Here is a 23,135-nt window from a genome sequence, read left to right on the forward strand (position 1 = left end):
TCCAGTTTAAGTGTATAATAAGTTATATTTTTGAAAACTGAATTTTGATTCATATATTGGAAGTACTTCTTATTGCTTATTCTTATAAGTTTTCTTCCTTCAAATTAATCTGCTGAGTAAGAAGTTATTGGTAGTATAGACTTAAGAATTGTCTTTTAAGTTTTCTTTTCTTTTTTTGATGGCCCAGACAGTAAAGAATCTGCCTCTAATGCAGGAGACCTGGGTTTGATCCCTGGGTTGGGAAGATCCCCTGGAGAAGGGAATGGCAACCCACTTCAGTATTCTTACCCAGAGAATTCCATGGGCAGAGGATCCAGGTGGGCTACATACAGTCCATGGGGTCGCAGAGAGTTGGACACAATTGAGCGACTAACACTTTCACTTTTTTCATAGTTCAAGCATATTGGACCAGGGAACTGGTTTGCCATAAGTCCATTTAGACAGATTGAGTATCTTCTGAACAATAGTTCACATAAAAGTCACAAAGTGTACTTAAAAATACAGTTTCTCCCTGCCCCCGCTCCCCGACACTTTTTTTCTTTCCCTTCCTTCTCAGATTTTTCTTTTACCTGTCACTACCATGTGTTTGGAGCTGATGTGATGAGTCTGTGTATAAACTCACTGTAACTTTTTTTGGCCCTGCTGCTCGGCATGTGGAATTTTAGTTCCCTAATCAGAGATGGAACCCGTGCCCCTGCATTGGAAGCACGGAGTCTTAACCCCTGGACCACCAGGGAATTCTAAAGAAAACTGATTTTTTTAAACAGTAATTTTTGAATTTTTTCCTTCGATTTTATTGATATTGTTGACATATGGTATTGTATATGTTTAAGGGTATACATTATAATGATTTGGTTTACATCATGAGGTGATTATCACAGTAAGTTTAGTGAACATCCATCTTCTCATACAGATACAAAATTAAAGAAATAGAAAAAAATTGTTTTTTTGTGATGAGAACTTAGGATTTACTCTCTTAACTTTCATATATAACATGCAGCACTATTAATTATGTTTATCATGTTGTACATTGCATTTCTGGTACTTCTTTATCTTACAGCTTTTGATCCCCTGCATTCCGTTTCCTCTGCCTCTGGCAACCACAGAGCTGACCTCTTTCAGTGAGTTTGTTTGTTTGAAGTGTAATTGACCCACAACAGTTCATTAGGTCCTGTTACACAACATACTGCCTCAGTATTCCTATCTTTTCTTTCCTTGCGACTTCATGACTGTCTTTATTGCTGTGTTTGAATTCTTTTCTCTTTTCTGTGTGTACTATTGTAGATTTTTGGTTTTGTGATTACCATGAAGTTTATATCTGTCTATTTGTCTGTAAAGGATTATTTCAAGTTGCTGATCTCTAAACACATTTTAACAACCCTGCATTTTTACTCTCCTCTCCCATGTTTACTGTTTTTGACATCATATTTTACACCTTTTCCTGTTTTGTATCACTTACTGTGAATATAGATGATTTTAGTATTTTTGTCTTTTAACTTTCCTGCTAGCTTTATATGAGGTTGATTTACTTCCTTTCCTGTATATTTGCCTTTACCTTTCGTAATTTTCATGTTTCTAGTTGTGACCTTTTTTGCTTAAGAGAAGTCCCTTTAACATTTTTTGTAAAGCTGATTTGGTACTGAACTCTTACCTTTTGCTTGTCTGTAAAACTTTCTATCTCTCCATTAGATCTGAGTGAAAGCCTTGTCAGGGAGCCATAATGTTTATGAGCTTTTTTTCCTTCATACTTTAAAATTTTAAGTTGGAAGTGAAATGCACTTTTCTATTTTGCTTTTCTCATTCACCTCATAAAATTTTTTTATCGTGTTCAGAACCCATTAACATTTCATTGCTTTTACAGTATTGCCTCATATATTAGATCATTATTTACTTAACTCTTCTTCTGTTTTTGGGCATTTAGATTGTGTCTCATTTATTTTGATAAATAACGTTGAAATGAATATCTTTGTAGGAAATTTTTTTTCTGCATATAGATTTTTTGTCTCCCCTTTTTCCTGAAATTATTTTTAAAAGCTTTTGGGACGTACTGTCAAAGTGTTTTCCAAAAGGGTTCAGCTGGCTAAAATCACCAGCAATAAACTGGAGTTAACATTCATCTTCACCAGCATTATATTCATTTAAAAACCCATAGTTTTGGTTCACCAGGAAAAAATGGTGTGTAATTATGGAACCATCCCTTGTTGTAGTCAGTACGTGTTTTGTGTACATGTAAGCATAAATTTGGTACTTCATTCTAAGTATTTTTTCTACCAAGAATTTAAATTTTCAAGAGTTCTTGAGGAAACTTATTAGTGACCAATGAGTGGTAGTTCCCTTGAATTTTTCTGTTGTTTAAAACAGTTGGTAATAAACAGGGACAGTGTCTTTTTGCCACTATTGGAATATTAAAAATACTGAGCCCTTTTCTGTTCTCTTTCTATACACTTTGGAAATTGAAGGTTTAAGTTGATTTTAAGTTTGTACTCAGTCGTTCAGTCATGTCCAACACTTTGCGACCCTGTGGGCGGTAGTCCACCAGGCTCCCCTTTCAGTGGGATTTTGCAGGCAAGAGTACTAGAGTGGGTTGCCATTTCCTTCTTCAGATCTAAGCTTGGAGTTAGTTTGTTAGAAAAACAAAGTAAGCTGAAACTATTTGTAACAGCAGATGAACAACATTTCCAATGAACATTTGTTGAAACATTTAGTGGTAAATTAGAGTGTGAAATACTGAAGTTTTACCATTCATCCATTGTCAGTATACCTCTTCTAATTGTATGATCTACTTAGATTGCTGTTACATCTCTTGATTTCAGACATAACTCTTGTCTCTGTTTCTTGGTTTATCAGTTTTGAAGATTCTCTGATTTAAAAAAATTAGGATCTATTCTTTTTTTTGTGTGTGTGTGTGTGTCTGTAAGTCACACTCATAGAGCGACTTTATTTCCTGCCCACTCTTTCTTTCTTTATTTTTTTTTTTTTAATATTATTTTTATTAGTTGGAGGCCAATCACTTTACAACATTTCAGTGGGTTTTGTCATACATTGACATGAATCAGCCATATAGTTACACGTATTCCCCATCCCGGTCCCCCATCCCACCTCCCTCTCCACCCGACTCCTCAGGGTCCTCCCAGTGCACCAGGCCCGAGCACCTGACTCATGTATCCCACCTGGGCTGGTGGTCCGTTTCACCATAGATAATATACATGCTGTTCTTTCAAAACATCCCACCCTCACGTTCTCCCCCAGAGTTCAAAAGTCTGTTCTGTACTTCTGTGTCTCTTTTTCTGTTTTGCATATAGGGTTATCGCCACCATCTATCTAAATTCTGTATATATGTGTTAGTATACTGTAATGTTCTTTATCTTTCTGGCTTACTTCACTCTGTATAATGGGCTCCAGTTTCATCCATCTCATTAGAACTGATTGAAATGAATTCTTTTTAACGGCTGAGTAATATTCCATGGTGTATATGTACCACAGCTTCCTTATCCATTCATCTGCTGATGGGCATCTGGGTTGCTTCCATGTCCTGGCTATTATAAACAGTGCTGCAATGAACATTGGGGTGCACGTGTCTCTTTCAGATCTGGATTCCTCAGTGTGTATGCCTAGAAGTGGTATTGCTGGGTCATATGGCAGTTCTATTTCCAGTTTTTTAAGAAATCTCCACACTGTTTTCCATAGTGGCTGTACTAGTTTGCATTCCCACCAACAGTGTAAGAGGGTTCCCTTTTCTCCACACCCTCTCCAGCATTTATTGCTTGTAGACTTTTGGATAGCAGCCATCCTGACTGGCGTGTAATGGTACCTCATTGTGGTTTTGATTTGCATTTCTCTGATGATGAGTGATGTTGAGCATCTTTTCATGTGTTTGTTAGCCATCTGTATGTCTTCTTTGGAGAAATGTCTGTTTAGTTCTTTGGCCCATTTTTTGATTGGGTCGTTTATTTTTCTGGAATAGAGCTGCAGGAGTTGCTTGTATATTTTTGAGATTAATCCTTTGTCTGTTTCCTCATTTGTTATTATTTTCTCCCAATCTGAGGGCTGTCTTTTCACCTTACTTATAGTTTCCTTTGTTGTGCAAAAGCTTTTAATTTTCATTAGGTCCCATTTGTTTATTTTTGCTTTTATTTCCAATATTCTGGGAGGTGGGTCATAGAAGATCTTGCTGTGATTTATGTCGGAGAGTGTTTTGCCTATGTTCTCCTCTAGGAGTTTTATAGTTTCTGGTCTTACATTTAGATCTTTAATCCATTTTGAGTTTATTTTTGTGTATGGTGTTAGAAAGTGTTCTAGTTTCATTCTTTTACAAGTGGTTGACCAGTTTTCCCAGCACCACTTGTTAAAGAGATTGTCTTTTTTCCATTGTATATCCTTGCCTCCTTTGTCAAAGATGAGGTGTCCATAGGTTCGTGGATTTATCTCTGGGCTTTCTATTCTATTCCATTGATCTATATTTCTGTCTTTGTGCCAGTACCATACTGTCTTGATGACTGTGGCTTTGTAGTAGAGTCTGAAGTCAGGCAGGTTGATTCCTCCAGTTCCATTCTTCTTTCTCAAGATTACTTTGGCTATTCGAGGTTTTTTGTATTTCCATACAAATTGTGAAATTATTTGTTCTAGTTCTGTGAAAAATACCGTTGGTAACTTGATAGGGATTGCATTGAATCTATAGATTGCTTTGGGTAGAATAGCCATTTTGATAATATTGATTCTTCCAATCCATGAGCACGGTATGTTTCTCCATCTGTTTGTGTCCTCTTTGATTTCTTTCATCAGTGTTTTATAGTTTTCTATGTATAGGTCTTTTGTTTCTTTAGGTAGATATACTCCTAAGTATTTTATTCTTTTTGTTGCAATGGTGAATGGTATTGTTTCCTTAATTTCTCTTTCTGTTTTTTCATTGTTAGTATATAGGAATGCAAGGGATTTCTGTGTGTTAATTTTATATCCTGCAACTTTACTATATTCATTGATTAGCTCTAGTAATTTTCTGGAAGAGTCTTTAGGGTTTTCTATGTAGAGGATCATGTCATCTGCAAACAGCAAGAGTTTCACTTCTTCTTTTCCTATCTGGATTCCTTTTATGTCTTTTTCTGCTCTGATTGCTGTGGCCAAAACTTCCAACACTATGTTGAATAGTAGTGGTGAGAGTGGGCATCCTTGTCTTGTTCCTGATTTCAGAGGAAATGCTTTCAATTTTTCACCATTGAGGGTGATGCTTGCTGTGGGTTTGTCATATATAGCTTTTATTATGTTGAGGTATGTTCCTTCTATTCCTGCTTTCTGGAGAGTTTTAATCATAAATGAGTGTTGAATTTTGTCAAAGGCTTTCTCTGCATCTATTGAGATAATCATATGGTTTTTATCTTTCAATTTGTTAATGTGGTGTATTACGTTGATTGATTTGCGGATATTAAAGAATCCTTGCATTCCTGGGATAAAGCCCACTTGGTCATGGTGTATGATTTTTTTAATATGTTGTTGGATTCTGTTTGCTAGAATTTTGTTAAGGATTTTTGCATCTATGTTCATCAGTGATATTGGCCTGTAGTTTTCTTTTTTTGTGGCATCTTTGTCTGGTTTTGGAATTAGGGTGATGGTGGTCTCATAGAATGAGTTTGGAAGTTTACCTTCTTCTGCAATTTTCTGGAAGAGTTTGAGTAAGACAGGTGTTAGCTCTTCTCTAAATTTTTGGTAGAATTCAGCTGTGAAGCCATCTGGTCCTGGGCTTTTGTTTGCTGGAAGATTTCTGATTACAGTTTCGATTTCCTTGCTTGTGATGACTCTGTTAAGATCTTCTATTTCTTCCTGGTTCAGTTTTGGAAAGTTATACTTTTCTAAGAATTTGTCCATTTCATCCAAGTTGTCCATTTTATTGGCATAGAGCTGCTGGTAGTAGTCTCTTATGATCCTTTGGATTTCAGTGTTGTCTGTTGTGATCTCACCCTTTTCATTTCTTATTTTGTTAATTTGGTTCTTCTCTCTTTGTTTCTTAATGAGTCTTGCTAATGGTTTGTCAATTTTGTTTATTTTTTCAAAAAACCAGCTTTTAGCTTTGTTGATTTTTGCTATGGTCTCTTTAGCTTCTTTCGCATTTATTTCTGCCCTAATTTTTAAAATTTCTTTCCTTCTGCTAACCCTGGGGTTCTTCATTTCTTCCTTCTCTAATTGCTTTAGGTGTAGAGTTAGGTTATTTATTTGGCTTTTTTCTTGTTTCTTTATGTAAGCCTGTAATGCTATGAACCTTCCCCTTAGCACTGCTTTTACAGTGTCCCATAGGTTTTGGGTTGTTGTGTTTTCATTTTCATTTATTTCTATACATACTTTGATTTCTTTTTTGATTTCTTCTATGATTTGTTGGTTATTCAGAAGCGTGTTATTTAGCCTCCATATGTTGGAATTTTTAACAATTTTTTTCCTGTAATTGAGATCTAATCTTACTGCACTGTGGTCAGAAAAGATGACTGGAATGATTTCAATTTTTTTGAATTTTCCAAGACCAGATTTATGGCACAGGATGTGATCTATTCTGGAGAAGGTTCCGTGTGCACTTGAGAAAAAGGTGAAGTTGATTGTTTTGGGGTGAAATGTCCTATAGATATCAATTAGGTCTAGCTGGTCCATTGTATCATTTAAGGTTTGTGTTTCCTTGTTGATTTTCTGTTTAGTTGATCTATCCATGGCTGTGAGTGGGGTATTAAAGTCTCCCACTATTATTGTGTTACTATTAATTTCCTCTTTCATACTCGTTAGTGTTTGCCGTACATATTGCGGTGCTCCTATGTTGGGTGCATATATATATTTATAATTGTTATATCTTCTTCTTGGATTGATCCTTTGATCATTATGTAGTGTCCTTCTTTGTCTCTTTTCACATCCTTTATTTGGAAGTCTATTTTATCTGATATGAGTATTGCGACTCCTGCTTTCTTTTGGTCTCCGTTTGCGTGAAATATTTTTTTCCAGCCCTTCACTTTCAGTCTGTATGTGTCCCTTGTTTTGAGGTGGGTCTCTTGTAGACAGCATATATAGGGGTCTTGTTTTTGTATCCATTCAGCCAATCTTTGTCTTTTGGTTGGGGCATTCAACCCATTTACATTTAAGGTAATTATTGATAGGTGTGGTCCCGTTGTCATTTACTTTGTTGTTTTGGGTTCACGTTTATACAACCTTTCTGCATTTCCTGTCTAGAGAAGATCCTTTAGCATTTATTGAAGAGCTGGTTTGGTGGTGCTGAATTCTCTCAGCTTTTGCTTGTCTGTAAAGCTTTTGAATTCTCCTTCATATCTGAATGAGATCCTTGCTGGGTACAGTAATCTAGGTTGTAGGTTATTCTCTTTCATTACTTTCAGTATGTCCTGCCATTCCCTTCTGGCCTGGAGGGTTTCTATTGATAGATCAGCTGTTATCCTTATAGGAATCCCTTTGTGTGTTATTTGTTGTTTCTCCCTTGCTGCTTTTAGTATTTGTTCTTTGTGCTTGATCTTTGTTAATTTGATTAATATGTGTCTTGGGGTGTTTCGCCTTGGGTTTATCCTGTTTGGGACTCTCTGGGTTTCTTGGACTTGGGTGGCTATTTCCTTCCCCATTTTAGGGAAGTTCTCAGCTATTATCTCCTCGAGTATTTTCTCATGGCCTTTCTTTTTGTCTTCTTCTTCTGGGACTCCTATGATTCGAATGTTGGGGCGTTTCACATTGTCCCAGAGGTCCCTGAGGTTGTCCTCATTTCTTTTGATCCTTTTTTCTTTTTTCCTCTCTGCTTCATTTATTTCCACCATTTTATCTTCTACCTCACTTATCCTATCTTCTGTCTCCGTTATTCTACTCTTGGTTCCCTCCAGAGTGTTTTCGATCTCATTCATTGCATTATTCATTTTTAATTGACTCTTTTTTATTTCTTCTAGATCTTTATTAAACATTTCTTGCATCTTTTCAATCTTTGTCTCCAGGCTATTTATCTGTACCTCCATTTTGCTTTCAAGATTTTGGATCATTTTTATTATCATTATTCTAAATTCTTTTTCAGGTAGATTCCCTATCTCCTCCTCTTTTGTTTGACTTGGTGGGCTTTTTTCATGTTCCTTTACCTGTTGGGTATTTCTCTGCCTTTTCATCTTGTTTAGATTGCTGTGTCTGGAGTGGGCTTTCTGTATTCTGGAGGTCTGTGGTTCCTTTTTATTGTGGAGGTTTTACCCAGTGGGTGGGGTTAGACGATTGGCTTGTCAAGGTTTCCTGATTAGCGAAGCTTGCGTCAGTGTTCTGGTGTGCGGATCTTGATTTCTTCTCTTTGGATAGCAATGGAGTGCCCAGTAATGAGTTTTGAGATGGGTCTATGTGTTAGGTGTGACCTTGGGCTGTCTGTATGTTGACGTTCAGGGCAATGTTCCTGCGTTGCTGGAGAATTTGCGTGGTATGTCGTGCTCTAAAACTTATTGGCTCTTGGGTGGTGGTTGGTTTTGTTGCAGGTATGGAGGCTTTTGTACGGTCACTTATTACTTAAAGATCCATGTAGTCAGGAGTTTTCTGGTGTTCTCAGGTTTTGGGCTTAAGTCTCCTGCCTCTGGATTTCAGTTTTATTCTTCCTGTAGTCTCAGGACTTCTCCAACTATACAGCACTGATAATAAAACTTCTATGTTAATGGTGGAAAGTTTCTCCCCCGTTAGGGATACCCAGAGAGGTTCACCGAGTTACATGGAGAAGAGGAGAGGGAGGAGGGAGATAGAGATGGGCAGGAGGAGAAAGAGGGGGACTCAAGAGGAGAGAGACAGATCTACGAAGTTGTCTGATCCCAGAGTGTTCTCCGTAGCCCAGACACCCACAAAGATTCACAGAATTGGATTGGGAAGAGAAGGGGAAAGGAGGAAATAGAGGTGTTCTGAGGTAGAAAACAGAGTCAAGATTGGGAGAGAATAATCAACACACTCGTGAATAAAAATGGGAGCTGAATATTGGATTCTTAAATGTTCACAATTTATATCATATACTGAAAAACAAAAATTAAAAATCTAGAGTAGAGGTTAGACTCTTAAAAATACTATATTAAAAACAAAAACCAAAACACACAAAAGAAATTTTAGAAATATATATGAAGTTTGGTATAAAAATAGGGCTTCTCTTCTTCTTCTTCTTTTTTTTTTTTTTCCCTTTCTTCTGTAAGGTTATAGTGGATTGAAAATGAAAATTAAGGCGTAGTAAAAGGAGTGCTAGAGGGCTTTAAAAGAAATAAGAGAAAAAGAAAAGGAAAATAGAAGAGAAGAAGAAAAAAGAACAGAAAAAAAAAGAAGAAAAAGAAAAAAAAGAAAAAAGAAAGAGAAAAAAAATTGTTTTGCCTAATTAAAAAAAATCGTAAAAATCTATGAAAGTTAAGGAGTAATGGGGGAGTAATAAGGAATTTTTAAAGGAAAATAAAAGAGAACCAAGAAAAAAGAAAAAAAAATTTTTTTTTCCTTACTTAAAAAAAAAAAAAAGAAAAGAAAAAGAAAAAATATATCTAGGAATTTCTCTGGAGCTGTTGCGGTCAGTGTGGGTTCGGCTCAGCTTCAGATAGCTCCTCGTTCCAGCTTACACTTGTCGATATCTACAGGCCCTTCCGGTGTAGTCAGTCGGTGGTTTCTTCAGGGATTTTAATCTGTTGCACCGGTCCCTTCTGAAGCGGTTCCCTTTGTTTATTTGGGTTCTGTTGCCGGTCTCTTCCGCTCCTAATTTCCACCCTGACACAGGGGGCGGAGGTGGATTCTTATTCAGGTAGCTAGTTCCGTCGCGCTGCGGGGAGGGGCTGTGCGGGGAGGGGCTGTGCGGGGAGGGGCTGTGCCGGGAGGGGCCGGCGCTCCAGGGAGGGGCTTGCGCTCTTTTCTCGGTCTGCGCTGCTCAGGCTCCGAGCTGTTCTGTCTGAAGCGCGCGCCACGCTGCGCGCGGCTCCAGCCCTCGGGCGATTCACAAAAGCGCGGCACACAAAGCTGGGCCCGCGCTCCGGCCCCACGCCGCCCGAGCGGCCCAGGCAGCCAGGCGCTTGACGGGCGCTCTCTCCCCGGGTGCGGCGCGTCTTCTGCCCTGCGCGGTCCGAGTCTCAGTCCCCGCCGGCGCCAGTCGGGCGCGCGCGCCCTCTGCCCTCCGCGTCCCCAGCCCCAGTTCCCGCCCGCGCCGGTCGGGCGCCCGCGCCCTCCGTCTCGCCACGACCCTCCCGGCGGACTTCGGCCGCCCAGAATCTCGGTCCCTTTGTTCTGCAAACGGCCGGCAGTGTGTTCGGGCCGGTTAATTTTCTCTCTCTCTTGCTGTCCCACAGTTCAAGCTGGCAACTCACAAAAGCTCCCTCTGATTGTCCTCAGGGCGCTCAGGCCCGGATCCAGCCCCAAGTAATGCCGCCCGCTCCTCTCCGTTTCGCCCCCACTTGCTGGTTGCGGATGCGGGCGTCTGGGGTACTTTTCTGCTGGGAGTTGCTTTTAGGCTCGTAATCTGTGGGTTTTATTTATTCTATCCCTCCCAGTCAGATTCAAACTCTTGAGATTCCAACACTTCCCCCAGGCCCGCCAGTGCGAGGGTTTCCCGGTGTCTGGGAACGTCCTCTATTAAGTCCCTTCCCGGGACGGATCTCCGTCCTTAGCTCTTTTGTTTCGCTTTTTATCTTTTATATTTTGTCCTACCTCCTTTCGAAGACAATGGGCTGCTTTTCTGGGTGCCTGATGACCTCAGCTAGCGATCAGAAGTTGTTTTGTGAAGTTTGCTCTGCGTTCAGTTATTTTTTTGATGAATTTCTAGGAGAGAAAGTGGTCTCTCCGTCCTACTCCTCCGCCATCTTGGCTCCTCCTCCAGGATCTATTCTTTTCTCCATTTCCTTTCTCCTCAGTGTTTGATATTTATGTATTTTCTTTACTTTTTTTAAAAAATATTTTTGTTTAATTATTATTTATTTGGCTGTGCCTGATCTTAATTGTGGCATGTGGAGTCTTTTAGTTGTGGCGTGTGAACTCTTCAGTTGCTGCATGTGGCATCTAGTTCCCTGACCAGGATTTGAACCCAGACCCCCTGCATTGGGAGTGCAGAGTACCACTGAACTACCAGGGAACCCCAATTTATATGTTTTCATTTCTTATATTATTTCCTTTGTTACCTTAAGTGGTAGTTGTGAGCCTGTTGTGAATCTGTATCTCTAAGATTCCTAGACTCTGGGTTTCCCCTTGCTGCTGAGTTCTGGAAACTGCCTCCAAGCGGAAGTGCTGGGGGGTGGTTGGTGCTTGCCCTTCATTTCTTCTCTTGTAGGTTGTAGCTCTGAGCTGCTTGTTTCGTGGTATAAGGCCTGAAAATACTTGTTTCCTGTATTTTATTTACTTTTCTAGTTGTTCATGTTAGGAACATGATTTTGTATCCTTCTGGCTAGAAGCTGGAGTCTTTTAATGGCTTCTTAACTCCTGAATCTAGTGATTGCTTCATGGCCCTTGTATTGAAGTCTTCAGAGGGAAGTTAGTTCCTTTTCTTTTTAAATACCATCTTTTCCTGTGAGGCTGCCTACTTCTGACTTTCTATTTCCTTTACTGGATCCTCCTACTTTGCTTGGTACCTTATTAATTGCATCAATAATTGTAATATTACCACCATAAGTCACCCTTGCCAGACCCCATGCTAACTTGATACCTGTTTTCTCATTTTAGTTCTTAAAGCAACTGCTTAGTATTCTCTAGGGGTCTGTGTTACCCCTTCTTTCCTTCTGTGTATTCTTAAGTTTTGGGCCCCATCTGTTTGGTGATGACTTATATTTTTAGCAGTGATTTCTATACTGAGCTTTCAATCTGTCTACCTGACAGTCTGAGCTTTTCCACCCGGACTTTTAAAAGGAGTACTGACATATTGCAATGTAAGTGGAAACTCCTTTGTCTTTCTGTGTCCTATTCTTCATCTCAATGTTGTTTAACCCGTGGTTAAACACACACCAAAAAACAAGCTTCCCACGAACAGACATACACTCTGCATGTTAATTTGACTTTCTAATCTCTTCTTGCATGTAGCCCTGCTTCTCCATTCCTACTCTCCGTGTCTAGTTGCAGCTCTCATCTTCGGTCTGTTACTGACCTCCTAACTGATCGCTGCCTCTGTTGTGTTCATCTAAAATCTGCAGTATTTCTAAATTTTAAATAGAATGTGCTTCCTGGCTTAACTTGTCCAGTATTTCCTTAAATGCTGCTGGGCAACATATGCTTTTGAACACGACACACAGATCTCCTTGTTCAGGCATTTGCTTCTCTTTACATCTTTCTTGTGGTGCTCCTATCACCTGCCCTCTCAGTTGGCATCCTCCCCGACCACACCATGCTTTTTTCAAATGTTTGTTCTTGTGGCTCCCTGTATCCACAGCTTTGACTTGGCTAATACTTCCATGTTCTTTTTTGAGGCTTATTCCCTTGTTTCCAGGCCTCTTCATTTTTTGTTCCCACACTCTCCCACGTGTAGGTCTAACAGTATGTCTATTATGCATTTAAAGGATCTTTGTTTCACTTTCTTTTACTATATTAGAGATCCTCGAAGACAAGACATTTTAAAACTCATATTTGTAACCTTTGCACTGCTGAATGCTTGACTGTCAGTTCACTTTTAGATAGTTCCTGTCTTAAATGACGACACAATTGTCCATCCTTGTTCCCAAATAGAAATGTGGGTGTTTTCCTTGTCACCTATCTTTATCACATGTAACCAGCTCCGAGTTTTTCAGTTTTGCTTTTACTGGGGTATATATGTTTGCATTCTTTTGTTCATTTGTTTTTTCACTTGTTCATTCAATAAATTTCCCTCAGGGCTACTGCCTGTAAGACCATGAACTAACTATAATGCATGCCAAACATTGCATTGAATTTGTAGAATTTATAGATTAATTTTGGAGGAGTAACATTTATATAGTTTTGGGTACCTGAGGAAATGTTTTTAAGTATTCCTCTTTGTTTTTTTTAAAGCTTACTTGTAAGTGTTTTAACAGTTCTTTTAGTGTAGATGAGATTTTAAAAATTCTGTTGTATTTTCTAATTTGTCATTGCTCATCTGTTGGGAACTGAGCAAATGATCATCTTATCTGGCCAACTTATTAAACTTCGTAGTACTTTTCATAGGCTTAGGTTTTCAAATATTGGTTACATCAATGACAAATACCACGGTTGTTTTCCTTCGATTACTTAGTTCACTTATTTATTTGTGTTTTAGTATATTTCCTATCTTAGGATATTTGTTGAATAAAAACAGTGATATTTGGCATTCTGGAATTGTTCTGGACTTTAATGAAAATGCTACTTTCTTAGCAGTACCTTGCTGAGTATGATGTTTATTTTGAATAATTTGTAAAGTCGTTTTAAGGAGGCATCACCTATTCTCTTGCTAAGAGCTTTATCCTTAATCCATGTTGAATTTTATCTGTAACTTGTTTGGTGTCGGTGATGATCAAGTTAATATATTAATGTAAAGGATTACAGTAAGAGATTTCCTGAAGACAGATCCTCAACATTTCTGCTTTTTCCTGATTTATTTAATACAGTGCTAGATTTGAGTGCTAATGGTTTATTGAGTATATTTTCATTTCCATTTGTAAGTAAGATTGGTTTATACTTTTATTTCACTTAGTTCTCTGCTTTTATTTCAGAATTATGCTAGCATTATAAACTTGTTAAAGCATTTCACTTTTTTTAAATTGGAAAAACTGAATCGTCTAAACAACAGAAATTAGTTAGTTAGTTATTTCTTAAAGCTCTAGTAGAATGTGTCATAAAATCATTTTGAAAATAGCTATTTCTTGGCATCTTTATTTCCCCAAGTCTAGTAAAGTACCAAGGGCAAAGAGCTTCTTTAGCTCTTGTTGAATTCTCTAGATAAGTTCCTAGGAAATGATTTACTATGTAGAATTTTTTGTTATATTAATAGATTTTGTTTTAGTCAGAGAAGCATTGTTACCCTGGCTAATTCAACAGGATATGGAATTAGTCTGGATATGAAATACATGGAAATCTGTCTTCATGGATAGATTTTCTTCGTAGAAAGATGCTGTTTGGTGATAGTCTAAATTCAGAGCTAACCTTTATAGGGAAGTGGTCTCATTAGTATCACTCAGTAGAGTATTTGCATAATTACCATGTGTAAAAAGACCAAAGGTAACCATTTTATAAATGTATTCATGTCTTGGGTTATTTTACTATTTTCTTTTTTTTAAAGCTTATTCAGTGATTTAGAGTCATTATAATTAATTTATAAGTAAATGATATTTTAGAAGTTAAAGAGCTTTAATTTCAATAAAATTGATTTGGTGTATACATTCACATTTCCCCCTTTTAAAAAATTCACTGTTTTCAGATAGTCATAAAACTCTGGTATATTGTAGAAGTAATGGGACATCTGAGTGGTTCTCAGATTAATACGGCAAAGCAGTGGTTCTCAGCCAGGGGCAGTGATGTCCCCACAGAACATTTGGCTGCATCTGGAGACTCTTTAATTGTCACAGTGGGAGGAAACCACTGCCATTGAGTAGGTGGAGGCCGGAGGTGCTAGTGGACATAATGTACTGCACAGGGTAGCCCCCTATAAAAAAGGATCTGTCCCCAAATGTTAGTGATGCCAAGGCTGAGAAGCTGTTGTAAAAGGAAAGCACCCAACCCAACATTAAAGCTCGAACACCCAACATAAAAATGTGTTCTTAGATGTGTGCTTATTCTTTCAGCAACTATAACTCTAACTTAGTACAATTTACAAGGTCCTCATGCCAAATGTGTAAAGAGTATTCTGCTCTTGACTGACATCTAGTGAGACATTAACAAATAAATGTAAAACTGAAAGTTGAAATTAAGCATGTAAATCAGAGTTATAGCTAGTTGTTTTTTCTGCTCTTATGAATTTCACATATAAATAATCTAAGAAGAGAGTAAAGATTTGTTTAGGGCTACTGAGAAACAGGCTTCCCAGGTGGCTCAGTGGTAAAGAATCCACCTGCCAATGCAGGAGACCCAAGAGACACAAGTTGGGTCCCTGAGTTGGGAACATTCATTGGAAAAAGGAAATAGCAACCCAGTCCAGTATTTTTGCCTGAAAAATCCCATGGACAGAGAAGCCTGGCAAGCTACAATCCATAAGGTCAAAAAAGAGCCGGGCACGACTGATTGACTGAGCACACACACGCACACACACACGCTGAGAAATTATAACTGAGAAGGAGTAGTATGTGGTAAATTCTGAGCTGAAGTACTACTATATCTCCTTTATCTTTTACTTATATTCTTGATTTAATATTAGAGCTTAGGATATAAAATTTTTTCATAGTTTTCTGAGTAAGTGCTGACTTCTGTTGGAAGACTTTCTGTATTTTAAAAATTGCTTAAAAATTGTGGCGTTTTAGAACCAGTGGAGACCTAAGTGGTTTTATTCAATTTCTTCACTTACAGAGATTAAACCGTTCTATTTCATAGAGATGAAGCGATCTAGTCTGTGGTTTTGCAGTTTGTCAGGCCAGATCTTAAACTGGAGCCCACTGTTCCCGACTTCTAGTTGAGTGTGCTCTCAGGGGGAGGGGAAGTGATTGTGTACTCTGGGTTCTTCTGAAAGCTTTTATGTTTGTTTTTCAAACTATGGATATTAAAACTGTTAAATTCTTATTTTTTTCAAACTATGAACATTAAAACTGTTAAATTCTCATTTCTTTTAAAAGAATATATATACACACCTCCATATATGTTTTAAAATGAATTTGTATTTATGTTTATAAATCTCATATTTAATTTTTATTTATAAGCGTTATGCACTTGTAAACATGGATATTTCAAATCTCTCATAGGCAACGACACCTCCAAATCAAGGGCGACCTGATTCTCCAGTCTACGCTAACCTGCAGGAACTGAAGATATCCCAGTCGGCTCTTCCCCCGCTCCCCGGAAGCCCAGCAATTCAGATTAATGGAGAATGGGAAACTCATAAAGATAGTTCAGGGCGTTGTTATTACTATAACAGAGGTACACAGGAAAGAACTTGGAAACCCCCTCGTTGGACTCGAGATACGAACACAAGCAAAGGAGATTCCCAGAGTCCAGGGGATCAAGAGGTATGAGGAGCTAGGGGGTCAACCAGTGAGTTACAGAGCTTTTTCTCTCTTTGTTCCTCAGAGAAGTAAATAGGTTTGCTTCTAACCTTTGAAATCTCTAAGATACTAAATCTTCTTTCCAAGTTTTATCATATCACTGTTTGTTGCTTCCTAGTGTGTAACTAGTAGACAGCAGCTAGCCCTGTGGCATGTCTAGATTTCACTGCGTTAATGTTGCCTGTTGCCCATGGTTTCCCTCACATGCTAGAAGATACTAATCCAGTCATTATTATTGCCAAAGCAGTTACATTTTTTAGAAAAAGAAGGGAAGAAAATATGTGATGTGATTTAGCCAAACAAAAACCCAGTTATTTGATGCTTTTCTTTATGATTTGATGGGACTGGCAAGATACTTCTCAGTTTTTGTTAGAGGTACAGGTTCACTTTTTATGTCTGCGTAGGGGAAATAAGTATAATATAAGTCCTTTGCTACAAGCTGAACATCCTCTAAATCTGACAGTTTACTCTAAAAACACTTCTTGATTGCCTGGTTGTCTTCTGTTTTTTTGGCCATGCCATGTAGCTTGCAGGATCTTAGTTCTCCTGCCAGGGATCGAATCTGTGCACCTGCAGTGGAAGTGTGAGTCTTAACCACTGAACTACCAGGGAAGTCCCTAAAATTAGTTTCTCTAACAAGTGTCCATACCATTTCCCCACTCACCTTGGTTTCACAGACACACAGACATACACAAACAGACACACATACCCAGTGCAACACACACACACACACACCCCCCCCCCGGAGGGTGGTGCAACACACACACACACACACACACCCTACCCCCTACACACACACACAGACACACACACACAGACACACACACACAGACACACACACATCCCTACCCCCTCCCCCCACACAGACACAGACACACACACATCCCTACCCCCCCCCACACACACATCCCTCCTCCCTCCCCCCACACAGACACAGACACACACACCTCTACCCCTCCCCCCCCCCCCCCCCCACACACAGACACACAGACACACACACCCCTACCCCCCACCCCCCTGGAGGGCAGTGCAATGAATTGGCCAGTAGTGCTTTGAGAGGCACTCATCTCTGAGGCCTGGAGAGATTCCCTGGGACTGTGCAGATGTGCAGAGAAGCCTGGGTAGGATGGATGGAAGGAGTTACATCCTGCTGTTTGGTAGACAGCGGCCCCTGCACCCACACAGGACACCTGCTCTTAGAGCAGCTGACTTGCACAGCAGAACTCCAGCTAGGTAGGAGCTGGAGAAATCAGGTAACACATCCTGTGTTTAGCAGAGTCTAAGAGCTTTGTATGGTTAATAACCCCTCCTCTTGTCCTATTTTTCAGTTGGTTATTTATAGCTATGCTTTGGTGGTAGCTTGTATTAATACTGAGAGTTGGGGAATGAGGTGGAGGGTTAGTGAGAAATTGTTCCTGTGTTACTATAATAAGAGAAGTGTTAGGGAAGCGATTTGAATTTGTGTGTCTAGAAAGATTTGAAAGTAAGTTGTCCTGTGTGTCCATGATAAAGTAAAGTCTTATCATTTGGAAGAATTAGGGAAAGGGCTAAATTATAGAATAAAGGGATTTAAAGTACACATGGAAACTTGAATAGCCTTTCTTAGGTTTCTGTTACACTTCAGAGACTAGATGGGAGTGTTCTATAAATCGCAGTCTGAGCTCACACCTCTACTCTCTGCATATATTGTGTAAAAATAGGTGTTTGCAGAGTGGCCGGGTCACATCTTCCAGTAACTTCTTGAGAAAGGTTGCGTATGGAGGTAAAATTGAGACCATGTGTGTGAAAATGTTGACACTGTACTCTCATATTTAATTGAGAGTGTGCCTGAGTGCAGAATTCTAGGTTGGAGATCATTTTTTCTCACAATTGTGAAGCATTTTGAACTTGACTTTATGGTGCTCTGGGTCAGCTGCATGTTGGATGTCTCCAGTGTTGGAACCGTGAGGTCTTCCCTTTCAGACTGACCAGTCTCTGCAGAAGTCGGAACGCTGGCCAGTAAGTTGGTAGCAGCATGTATTTCACACACAGCCCCTTAGTCTCCCCTCTTTCTGTTTGGTACCCATGTTGTAGTTGTGCCTGTCGTTTCCCAGCTCAGAATTCCTCCTGAGAGGGAGTCAGCCCCTGTGCTGCTGCTGCAGGAGGGAGGGTGCACGCTGGCGGCCAGGCGTGAGAAGGGAATCCTGGTGACCTCAGTTCTCAGCTGCGTGCCTCGGTTCCAGGAGGAACCTGTTGCTAAGTGTACACTTGTTGGGTTTCATCTTTCCTTAGATTCTGCTTGCTTTGTGGATAATTTAGGTTTTTGTTCATCTGCTTCTCAGCCTCCAGAGTTCTGTGGCTCTTGTGTCTTTCTGTGTTCTCCTTGTTCTTGGGGGTTCACATCTTTTTGAGCTTATTTCAGTACTGTTATCTTACTGGGGTTCAAGTGGGAGCAAACTTCTCTTTCATTCTAACTCAGAAGGTTGTTATTTTAGTGCTTACCCCGGAACAGTGGTTCTCGCCTAGGGCAGTTTTGTCTCCAGGGGACATTAGGCAATGTCCGGGGATGTTTTGGGTTGTTACAGCTCAGGAAGGGTTACCAGCGTCTCATGGGTAGAGACCAGACAAGCTGTCGCGCATCTTGTGATTCACATGACGGCTCTCACCACGAGGAATAATCTGGCCCTAACTGTCCGTGATGCTGACGCTAGGAAATGCTACCTTAGAAGTTGTAACCGGCGTATGTGCCAAAGTCTACAATTAATCAGCATCTTCTTGCTCCTTGAAACCCTCCAAGAACTCTTTAAGTGCTGTGGGGCCTTTTGTTGTTTATTTCTATTTTCTAGCCCCCCATTCCACCCCTGTGACTGTTGTACATTTGTTGTTTAGTGACTAATTCATGTCCGACTCCTTTGTGATCCCATGGACAGTAGCCCACCAAGCTCCTCTGTCCATGGGTTTTTCTCTCGGCAAGAATACTGGAGTGGGTTGCCATTTCCTTCTCCAGGGGATCTTCCCAGCCCAGGGATTGAACCTGTGCCTCCTGCTTGTTTGGCAGGTGGGTTCTTCACCACTGAGCCACCAGGGAAACCCCACTGTTGTACATGGTGACTCTTAAAATTAGTCCTCATATTTACCACTTTCTTTTTCAGATTTCTTAGGCAGATTACATTATCTTGAATAATTTTTTTACTGCCCTAAGTACATACCCATACCTTATATTTGCTTAGTGAGCCTCCATTAGTGATAGAGTCTTGGTTTTCATTTGCCTGGAAATTTATTTTTCATTATTTTTCAAGACTATCTTTACCTGGTACACAGTTCTAAGGTGATTGTTTGCTTTTTGTTTTTTCCCAGTTCCTTGAGACTTAATCTCATGTTTTCAGGCTTCTGTTATTAATATGCACAATTCAGTCTGTAGGTCTCTTCTTACAGGAGGAGGCTTTGAGGACCTTGTGCCTGTAATTTCACTGTGATGTGATTAGGTGAAGTTATCTTTTTTTATTTCCTCCCCAGGCTTTGTTGGGAATCCCAAATTTGAGGAGTTTCTATCTTTGATTAGTTCCAGAAAATTCCTGTGTATCTTCTACATACATTATCTATATACAGATCCTGTCTCATTTTCTCTTTCCTCTCCTTTTGGGACTGTGATTAGGTACATGTGTACTCTGCTTGCTCCATTAGCCGTGTTTCTTGATTCCCGTTACACTTAACACTTTATTGCTGCACCTCTCTGAGCTTTGTCCTCAGTCATTTTCAAGTTAGGCTCCTGTTTGCTGTTTCTTCATCATGTGTGTTTATTTGATATTAAACCAACCCTTGAACTTAAAAAATGTGTTATTTTTAATTTGTTTGGGGGAGCTACCCATGTTACTAGTTTGAAAAGTGTGACACATACAGAAAAGTGGAAAGAATAGCACATTGAGCTCCTGTATGCTAGGCACCCTTCATCTGGATGTACAAGTTGTTACCACTTCCCCACATTTGCCTTGTTTCTTTATTTCTTTATTCTTCTACTGAACTGGGTCTTTGTTTCTGCACGTGGGCTTTCTCTAGTTGCGGTGAGCAGGGGCTACTCTCTAGTTGCGATGCGCAGGCTTCTTACTGCTTCTCTTCTGCAGAGCGGTGGCTTCTCTTGTTGCAGAGCTTGGGCTGTCAGGCGCATGGACTTCAGAAGTTGCACACATTTCTTTTTCCCTCCTTTCACCCTTCTATCTCCACTAGTTGTTTTATTCTGAATCATTTGTGCAGACAATGTAATGTTTTATTCTCTAAGTGTAAGGACTTTTTCCAGCAAAACAAATTGAAAAATGCATTTATCACATCCAAAAAATTTAATATCTGAATGTTATTTAATACAAAGTTAATATTCAGTGTTTCTCACTGGTCAGTTAATATCCTTTATGTTTTTTATTCCTGCAATAAAGGATCCAGTGAATGATCATATGTTGCGTTTAATTGTCATATTTTTCTTAGGTCTTATTTTCTACTTCCTTTTTTATAATTTCCATATATAAAGTCTTTAAGAGTCTGAATATGCTGTTTTTCTGCTGACTCGCACTCATGCTGTTTGTTTCATGTCGTGTGTGTGTGTTTTAATGTGAGGTGATAGTTGTTGGAGATCATAGATAACAAATCTTTAATGCTAATGTTGAAAGTTTCTTCCTTCAGAGAGGTTTTCCTTGTTTCTCTCAGGTTTTGGGAAAACTAGTGTCCTATGGACATTTGAAACTGAATTTTCAGTCTTAGTTTCCCTAGGCCACCTAGGTAGTAGTAATGTGAATGCATAAAGACTGGCTTGTTGGGTTCTCCCCTAACTTCCCCCCGTTAGTCCTGTGATTTTCCTAGTGTGCACTAGAGGGACAAGGTTTGTTTCTGGTTTGCCCTATAACTGCAGGTATAATTCTTTGGGGTCACCTGTCTTTATTGTGGGACTCCCTGTCTTAGGTTGTCCCGAGTCCTGATCCCCAGCACATCTGCATGGTCTTGAAAACTAATGTTTTAGCTCAAGGTTTGACAAATGCCTTCTTGAAGAAAGCTGCCTTTTTATTCTCCTTACCAATCTGGATTCTTGCTTCCAGTTAGTTTTATTCCTGAGTATTTCTTAACCTCTTGCTCCTTGATGGTTTTGGAAAAAATTGTGATGTAATATGATGTGACATTTGTATATATTGCCAAAATGATCACAATAAACATAGTTAACATCTGTCACCGTACATAGTTATACAGAATATTTTTTTCTGGGAATGAGAACTTTTAAGATCTACTCTTTTAGCAAATTTTGAATGTGCAGTGTTGTATTAATAACTCTGTAACTATGCTGTAGATTCCATCCTCAGGACTTAATTTATTTTGTCACTAGGAGTCTGCACCTTCTGACCCTCTTCACCCATTCCCTACATCTCTGTCAACCACCAGTCTGTTCTCTGTACCTATGAGCTTGTTTGTTTGGTTTGTTTTCACGTTCCACATGTGAGTGAGATCACTGGGTATTTGTCTTTCTTCTGCAAGTTATTTCATTTAGCATACTTCTCTCAAAATCTATCCATGTTGTCACAAATGACTAAATTTTTGTTTTTTTAGTGGCTGAATAATATTCTCCGTACAGATTGCCATTTATTCTGTTTCTAAAAGATTCTTATTGTATCTCTCTGATATTAGCTTATGTTTTAAGTGATCTCAATTAGATTAAAATAATCCTGATTTTTCAGTTAGGTTTTCCATTTTTTTAAACCATTGCTATTACAAAACATGTACAGCTCACTCCATTCAGGACTTCTATAAAGTTGACTTTGTCAGTTTTTATGCACATGTTACTGACATGAGGATGTTTGTTACTCACACAACAATGAGAATCTACACATCTGAGTGTTTCAGACCAAATATGGGGGTAGAAAATTTGATCTATTGAGTAGATGTAATTGTAGAAACTGTTTTACCTCAACGTGACCCTGGAAGGGTCATTTGCAGAATTAGCCCAGTAAACATTACACTGAATCTGTATTATGCTTGAATTCATTCAATATTATTTTTTCCTTCCTTTAAAGTATAGTTTTGAATAGTTTTTAACAAGCATTTGTGTTGAGTGAGTCAGGAAGACTTGATTATCAATTAGAAAATAAAATATAGTGTTACAGAGCTAGTGTCTTTTCCTCCCCTCTCCCATCCCACACACTTTAAAAAAATTAGCTCAAGGTATATTTATTAAGCACTTTTTTGCTGGGTGTTTGGTTAGGAACTTGCGATTAATAGGTGAAATTTTCAAGAATCTCAGTCTAATGAAGTGCCCTCACCTCCTACTTTGCTTAGACATAGATGTGCATACATAGATTTGCCCTATCCCCATCATTTTTTAACCTGATTTCAGTTAAAAGTAGCACAGCATAGAAGGTAGCATTTTTATCTCTCAGTCTGAAAACATTGTTCTCAGTTTCTTTATAGTGAATATTTCTAGGCTTGCATTAATGCAATATAATAACTTATTAATTTCCCTGCACCACTTACAGTATACCATTAAAAAGACTAAACAATTTGTTATGAAAATTAAATATTTGAATATATTCAAGATCTCTTAGTATGTATAGCCAAATAAAGTCAATTGCTTAGATTTTCAACTGCTGTTTATGTGTATTCAAAGAGGAACAATCCTTATGTTTCTGACTATTTGTAGCTTCTTTCATCAGAAGAAAACTACCACAGCATTTGTCACAGCCAGTCAGATAGTCAGTGTGGTTCTCCTCCAAGGGGTTGGTCAGAAGAGTTGGATGAACGTGGGCATACCTTATATACCAGTGACTATACTAATGAAAAGGTACATTCTTTTTTTCTTGTCTAGTTTTCTTGGCAGATTCCTCTCATAAAATCATTGTGTACGGAAGCTCTAGTAGTATTTTAAAAACTCATGGAAATATTTTTTTGTAATTCTGTAGTCATGTCAACTGACAGTTCGAAAACTCAATGTAACTACTGATTCATGGTTTTAAGCTGCTTACAGTTATCATAATTTTTGTGGTATCAACCTGTTTAAGACAGAACCTTTTTAAGAGTAGACCCGTTGAG

The 23,135-nt window shown here is 39.0% G+C and overlaps 1 protein-coding gene across 11 annotated transcripts in view; it reads left to right on the top strand.

Annotated features, from left to right (window-relative positions):
- The window catches only part of ARHGAP12 (Rho GTPase activating protein 12), a 125,684-nt gene that overhangs the window by 53,732 nt on the left and 48,817 nt on the right, over nt 1-23,135 (top strand). For 9 of the 11 annotated variants that reach the window (XM_065921205.1, XM_065921200.1, XM_065921208.1 and 6 more), the window contains 2 exons: nt 15,798-16,061; nt 22,747-22,887. In XM_065921205.1, the coding sequence (XP_065777277.1) occupies nt 15,798-16,061; nt 22,747-22,887 (405 nt within the window). The remainder of the gene's footprint in view (nt 1-15,797; nt 16,062-22,746; nt 22,888-23,135) is intronic. The other 2 variants (XM_065921209.1, XM_065921211.1) reach the window with 1 other exon arrangement.

The sequence above is a fragment of the Muntiacus reevesi genome, chromosome 2 (assembly GCF_963930625.1).
Source record: "Muntiacus reevesi chromosome 2, mMunRee1.1, whole genome shotgun sequence".
Lineage (NCBI taxonomy): Eukaryota > Metazoa > Chordata > Mammalia > Artiodactyla > Cervidae > Muntiacus > Muntiacus reevesi.